At 42.3% G+C, this 7,364-nt stretch overlaps 2 protein-coding genes across 9 annotated transcripts in view; one reads left to right on the forward strand and one right to left on the reverse strand.

The window, feature by feature from the left end:
- The window catches only part of VEPH1 (ventricular zone expressed PH domain containing 1), a 209,373-nt gene that overhangs the window by 43,205 nt on the left and 158,804 nt on the right, over positions 1 to 7,364 (forward strand). The window lies entirely within an intron of this gene.
- The window catches only part of PTX3 (pentraxin 3), a 5,875-nt gene continuing 888 nt past the window's right edge, over positions 2,378 to 7,364 (reverse strand). The window contains exon 3 of the mRNA XM_015565359.1: positions 2,378 to 3,671. Within this exon, the coding sequence (XP_015420845.1) occupies positions 2,947 to 3,671 (725 nt within the window). The 3' untranslated portion in view covers positions 2,378 to 2,946. The remainder of the gene's footprint in view (positions 3,672 to 7,364) is intronic.

Genomic DNA, 7,364 nt, shown 5'->3' on the forward strand with positions numbered 1-7,364 from the left:
ACCCCCACCCCCACCCCCACTCCTGGCAACCTTCAGTTTGTTTCCAGTTGTTGTTTTTTTATTGTTGTTTTGTTTCTTAGATTCCACATATAAATGAAATCGTATGATAGTTTTCTTCCGGTCTCAAATTTCACTTAGCATAATATCCTCTGGGTCCATCCATGTTGTTGCAAATTGCAAAATTTTACTCTTTTTTATGGCTGAGTAATACTCTATTTTAAATATATGACACAGCTTTTGATCCATTTGTCTCTCCATGGACACCTGGGTTGTTTCCAAATCTTGGCCTTTGTCAATAATACTGCAATGAACATAGCGGGCCTGTGAGCATTTTGAGAAAATAAAGTACATGGTCTTTTTAATTTAAAAAGAATTGCTCTCCTGGATAAGGATTAGATTAGGTGGACAATCAATAGTGGATTAAAGAAGTTAGGAGTTCATTTTTCCTCTCATGTAAAAGAAGTTCAGGGACAGGCACCTCAGGGGTGGCAAGGAAACTTTACATCACCGGGGCGCCAGGCTTCTTTTCCGTGGTTACCCTGCATCTCATGGTTTGGAATGGCTGCTGAGAGTCCAGCCATCATTGCCACATTCCAATCAGTGAGAGGAGGAAGGTAAAGAGAATCACATTCAATATTTCAGTGTCAGCCAGAACCTAGCCATGTGGCCATATCTAGCTGCAACTAATGCTGTAAAATATAGGCTTTACGCACAGTGGCCATATGTGCCATTAAAACCAGAATTCTATTACTTAGGAAAAGAGGGGGAAATGGATATCAGGGACCAATTAGAACCCTCTGGAACAACTACCCAGACTTACTAATGTAGCAAATGAAATTTCTACTTTTGTAATCCTAAAATTATTTTCTTCGATTTATTTCTTTTCTCTGCCATCCACATGTGATTCCTGTAAAGAATGTTCAGTTCACTTACAGTGAACCTGTCAGCATATGTGTTTGCATATATCTTGGCCTGAATCATCTCTTGCACAAACATAATTCATGCTGAAATGTGGGAAGGAATTGAAAGCATTCCTAACTCTCTGCTTAAGGCTGGGTCCAATATTTCTTCTTTCAGCTAAGGCCAGTGGTTCTCAACCTGTGGGTCGCGACCCCTTTGGGGGTCAAAAGACCCTTTCACAGGGGTTGCCTAAGACCATCAGAAAACACATATAATTACATATTGTTTTTGTGATTAATCACTATGCTTTAATTATGTTCAATTTGTAACAATGAAATTGGGGGTTACCACAACATGAGGAACTGTATTAAAGGGTCGCGGCATTAGGAAGGTTGAGAACCACTGAGCTAAGCATTCAAATTATATAGACAATGGCTAAACAGGGATTTGCATAGTGTGGCTGCAACCTTGAATTATGTTATCTCCATGAGTCTGAGACTGTCCTATAAGCTCATAACTGCAATTTTCTTTGAGAGCCATCAGTCTGGTTTTGTGAGTCTCACAGGTAGAATGAAGCTATACTGACCCATAAGCATCCTCAAAGATTCCTAGATTCATGGAATTTTATTGCTAAAAGGTATCAAGAGTCCAACTCCCTCCTTGTACTGAGAAGACTCAGAGGAGTTAAGTAACTTGCCTGAGGACACCAAGCTATTTGGTTACAAAATGTACTTTGATAATTCCTCCAGGCTCAACTCTCCAAATGTCATGAATACGATGTGACCCGTGGCTGTTCAGGCCCTACCTTTAGGTGGGCCCATCATCCTTGTGGTCCTACCAGATTTCCCATTGACATGCAGAGGCAGCTTCTGGAGTTCTGTCAGCCCTGCCAGGAGAACACGTGTGGTGGCAAGTCACCTCCTCATTTGCAGGGTAAAGGGGCTTGACTGTCCCCGCTTGTGTGTAGTAAGAGAATGGAATGTGCTTTAAGGGCCGGAGTCATTGTTTCTTTTAAGATTTTTAGATCTCCCAAATAACAGTCCTAAGCCATCTCTCTCAGGCATCACGAGCATCTAGGGAACTCTGATCATTCTTTCTTTTTTTTTTTTCATGTTACACAGGACAGAAAGATGAATACACTTATAAATCATCAAATTGGAAGGGACCTAGAGATCATTATTTTCTCAATTTATTGATTTCTCAATTGCAAAAACTTAATCCAGAGTGATGAATTGGATTAGCCAAGATCATATTTCTTCCTTATGATATATGGAAAGCCAAACCTTAAAATACCATAGTTTGTTTCTGAAAATATTAACTCTTACTATTTACATAATAGACTAGTATCTGAAAACTAATTGCCCACTTAAGATGAAAGATGGAAAGTGTGGAGTTACTCCAAAAACCTCCTAAATTTATAATGACACGGCATGGGCTAGGTTTATAAAATATTTTATTTACAAAAATAGTCTTAATAAAATTAATACAAAACCATTTTACAATATAACTTATATAACTATCTTCTCAAAAAAAGTGACATTTGATTATAACACATAAACTACATTTGTATTTGTTAAGTCACATTGTAGTATAAATACGTTTCACCATCATTTTTTTTTATAATAAGGTACATGCCAAAAACAAGGAACAATCGACAACAAACGTTATTTCATTATTCTTCCGATGTAAAAGTCATCTCTGGCCAAAACAAAATGAATCAAAAAAAAAAAAAAGTAAAACAACTGTCCTGTTCAACAACACAGTCCTTTTTGATTATTTGAGAGTTTATCTGACAAAGACACAACATTAATTTGAAAGCACCGTGGCATAAAGTCTAGTAACAATATCCCCAAAAGCCTTCTCCGATGTCTTCGCTCAACTGTTTATTCAGTATTTTGCCAAGATAAATAAAGATTGATCTCAACTCTCCCCTTCATTCGTCTCAAGTGTTTCTGAATATGCACTGTGGCTTTTAGACCTTCCCACACTGGCATATGTTTAAAAAGTGAATTTCTTTCTTTGGCTTCAAGTAGAGTTTCACAATACTTAGGAGACATACTGAGCCCCTCCATGTGGCTGAATCTCTGTGACTCCCCACCCGACCACATTTCCCCGGATGTGACAAGAGTCTGCTCCTCCCGTCTCTCTTATCTCTTCATTGCTGAGAACTCGATCCCAGATATTGAAGCCGGTGAGTCTCCCAGAAAAGGCTAATGTTTCATCAAAGCCGCCGCCCACACAACAGCCGTTCTTCTCTTGGCCAATCTGCAGAATGCCTCCCTCCGGAACAATGTGACCTGCGGCCAATCCCACGGTGGTGGCCACCAGTCCACCGTTTACCCACAAGGACACGCGCCCTTTCTCAGAGTTCCAGGTGCTGCACAGATGGGTCCACTTTCCCAGGGAAATCACAGTATCCGCAGCCAGTCTGTTCTCCTCTCCGCCCACCACCAGCACGATGGCCTGATAGTTGAGGTACAGCTGGATCTCATATGGATTCCTCTTCGTGCCATAGGAAAACAGGATGGTTTTGTTTAATACATCTGTGGCTTTGACCCAAATGCAGGCAGTAAAAGACTCGAGCTTCACTGGTGTCGCCGGATGCACGCTTCCAAAAATCTTCTTGGAACGCATTGGGAATAAAATCGCTGTTTCACAGCCTAGAGTAGCAGGAAAATAAGAAGAATATGAAAAAAATATATAAAGGCATTCAGAAATGATTCTGGCATTTAGGTATGTTAGCCTGGGCATTTTAATGACTACAACTGAAAATTAGATTGCAGTATTGCAATATGACGTGAGGGGTCTCAAGTGTGTTCTCTGTGGAGCAGAGAAAACAGAAAGAAGGGAAGCCAATTGTCTCATTCAATGAAGCATCTACTAGTAAATGGAGGAGAAGGTGTGCAGAGGAGCCAAATTGTCCAAACCCACAGAATGATGAAAATCATGCTTTCGTAACTATTTCCCCTCCCAATTAGCTTTCTTTGTTACAACTTTAAAAAAAAAAATGTTGAGTCACTATGCATTAACTTCAAATAATGACACCATAATTTCCAAGAACTCAGAGCCAAACTCGTTTCCTTCCCCTTGACTTGTTCTCCAAACTCCCAGAACAAAAGCCTGTGAAATTCAACGGATCTAGCTGAGCCCATTTAGCCATTGTTAACAAGCATTTTTAAACAAAAACTTTAGGACAGTCGTGCTGTTGCTGAATACATTTTAATATACCACATGTTCTCAGATACTTATAAACTTTGCAAAAGTTTGTAGAAAACTATCTTTGAAAGGCAAAAATGTATAATGACGATGACTTTTATTGGGTGCTCACTATGTTCCAAATACTGATCTTAACATCTTACAAATCATTTTAATCCTCATATCAGCACCGGAAATAATCAATATTCCCATTTGACAGATGAGAAAACTGAGTCAAAGAGCGCTAAGTAACTGAGCTATGTTTACATAGATGGTAAGTGGTAAAACTAGGGTTTGGACTTGGGCTGCAGAGGCCACAAGCTTGACTTGCACACTGCATTGCTTTTTAATGGTGCAAGAAACCCTGGATTTGGCTAGAACAGCTGGAATTCAGTTTGTTGCACTACTAGTAAGCTGTGCAGCTTTGGATGACCCTCCTAATTTCTCCAAGCTTTCCTGTTTTCTATAAAAAGCTCTCCCTTCCACTTGCCTTCCAATAGTCTGCAAGTCAGCAAGTAACAACTATATAGCACTCAGAAAGAGCTGTGTAGCCCAAGGATATGCTTGAAAACTCTGACTTTGTCCTTATGCCTGTAAACACGATTTAAGCAGCGATAGAAACCTTTAAGGAAGAGTGAATTCTTCCCAGGGGATTGGTGGAGAACAGATTTCTGCTAAGGAGCACTTAGAAGGGACTTTCAAACTTAGTGGTTGGGAGCTCAGTGAACTCCCTCCTCTGTCCCTCTCCAGGTCACAGGTCTGGTAAGGGAGCTGGGAAACTCTGTGCTAAAACCTTGACCAGGTGAGCCCTGCGTTATGCTAACCTCATGTATGTCTGCAAGAACACATATGAGAGCTAAACTAGGACTAGGTATTCCCTTAGCAACAACGTGAAAAAAAAATTTGTCATAAAATAGCTTTGAAAAGTGAACTTCCAGAGCATTTAAAGACTAACTGGTGAATAGACAGAACCAGCAGGAACCAAAGGTCCATGCAAAGTGTGGTCAGCTAAGTTAAATGCCTGCAAGTGGCTAAGGGTGAGGCTCTGTCCTAAGAAAATTAAAGATGTAAATAGAGAAAATACTGAGATTCGTAAAATCCTGTAAAAGTAACTACCATATTAAGGCACAAAATGGGTCCTGTCACACATTGGCATTACCTTTTTCACTGAATAATTTGAATTTTTGAAGATTTTTTTAATGCAGCGTTGAGTCTTTATTCCAATGAAATTGGTAGGTGCATTTTTTTTTTCCTAGCTATGTTAAATAAATCAAACAAAGATCACGGAACAAGAGATCACATTATGCCTGGGCGTTTGAAAGATAGTCCCTGTAATGTTTCAGAAAAGTAGTATTCAAGAGGGTGCCTACTGCAACCTAATTAACTGATTTCCTGTTTAGCTAAGCGCAGGCAGTCAGGGCTGCATTCCATAGCCTTCCTTCATTGCCTCTCAAAGGCCCCGCTTCCCCTGCAGGCTGCCCTGGCTGCTGGAGTTCATGGAGTGGAACTGCATGCTGGCAGGTTTTTTTCTGATTTCTTTTGGGAACCAGTGATTGAGGCTCTTGATATCTCTTTAAAATGTCAGACACTCTCTTGTGAAATGGCTTTTAACTAATAGGGTTTCCTGATTATGTTATCAAAGACCCAACAAAATTAAAACCAGGTTCTTTGGGGGCCGGCAGAATGATTAGGAATCCCTTAGAAGCCAAGCTGGCAGGAAACCAATGGAGGGAAAATCAAAGCATGTGGATAAATCTGTTATTGGATTTAATAAAAAAATTAACATTTTGGAACTCAGAAATACATCCCTCCTCTGCTCTAACTAAAATGCATTGGCCTAATTCTTTAGTTTTCCAGGTGCATGACATGTGCAATGCTTTGCATGGTTTGCAAAAGACAAGAAATTTCATTCATTTAAAATAGCCACAGCATTATAATTTGCCTTCTTGTCACTTACACTGAGGATCTATTGTATATTTGATAGTATGCTTTCCTCTCTCTTCCCAAAGCCCTACTTAATATTTAAGAAAATGTGTTCCGTCCTGATAAACAATCCTCAAGTATTGAGGGAAGACTGGTGCTCTGGTACGGTTTCTGTGATTGTAAATGAAATGTGCTCTCGCACATGCTTATGATTCCCCCACACTCCATCCAATCAGAGCAGCCCTGTCGGGAACAGAGGGAAGGGTGGCATTGTCTGTCATTGCTTTCAGTCCCTGAGTTTCCCAGGAAAAGTTCAATTATGGTTTCTTACCCAGAACACTGGTTTTCTAATACAGCCCACAAGTGATACATCACCATTTCCTAGAAAGTTTGACTTATAAAGGAGTGTTACTTAGCTCCAAATCTTCTCTTTATTTCTTTCAGCCATCTTTAAGATGTATTATTCCAGGTTCATGTGCACTTGGGTATGACGTGGGACTTTGACAAATTGCATCTGGTTTGAACTACCGCTCTCCAGTTTGGCCCTGACCCCTCCGCTCCCCGCCCCCCACCCCCCAAAAAAAAAAATCCTTGGGGTGGTACCACGTATCCAATTGGTTCCTACACTATTGGTTCCGCTTTGGATCCCTCAGCATCCGGCTTATTCCAGCTGGGAACTCCGCTCACCAGCTAACTCCACAGACCCTGGGGCTGGGGGCGTGGGGGGCTCACAAATCCTACCAACCCTTCCTGAGATCAGATTCAGCCTCAAGTCTCTTGCTCAGAACCGGCGGGGAGAAGAGGCCGGACCAGGGATTGGAAAACATCCCTTAACATTAAGTCTGGGCCCCGAAATAGCGCGGGGAACCAGAGCTCCCCTAAAGACAGGCGGGCTAAAATTAGAAGAAGTGGAAATCCCTAACGGAGGGAAGGGAAGGGAAGCGAGACCGCCCGCTGGAGAGGCCAGGCTTGTAACTGGCCAATAGAGCCCGTCCTGCCGGGCCTGGTGGATCCGGTGTCAGCAAGGGGCCCTCGCCTATTTCAAGACTATGATGGTCACGTCCACAGCCATCTCCGGGGCTCCCCGGGGCTGGGAAATACTTTTGAAAGCCAATTTCCTTGCCATGTATAGTGTGTCTGAGCCCTGTGGCCATGCGTGGAGAAATAAGGGGTCGGGGGGAGGGAGGGAGCGAGGGAGGGAGTGGTGCGCCTGTGTGTGTTGGCCTGGAGGGTTGCCTGACGTGGCTCCCCGCAACGCGCGCTCGGAGAACAAAGCCGCAGGGACGTCCCCCCTTGGCCTTGGTCCTTACCTGCGGGCAGCCAGCGCCGGGCCGCCCAGCCCTGCA

This window comes from Myotis davidii, unplaced genomic scaffold (genome assembly GCF_000327345.1).
Source record: "Myotis davidii unplaced genomic scaffold, ASM32734v1 scaffold570, whole genome shotgun sequence".
NCBI lineage: Eukaryota > Metazoa > Chordata > Mammalia > Chiroptera > Vespertilionidae > Myotis > Myotis davidii.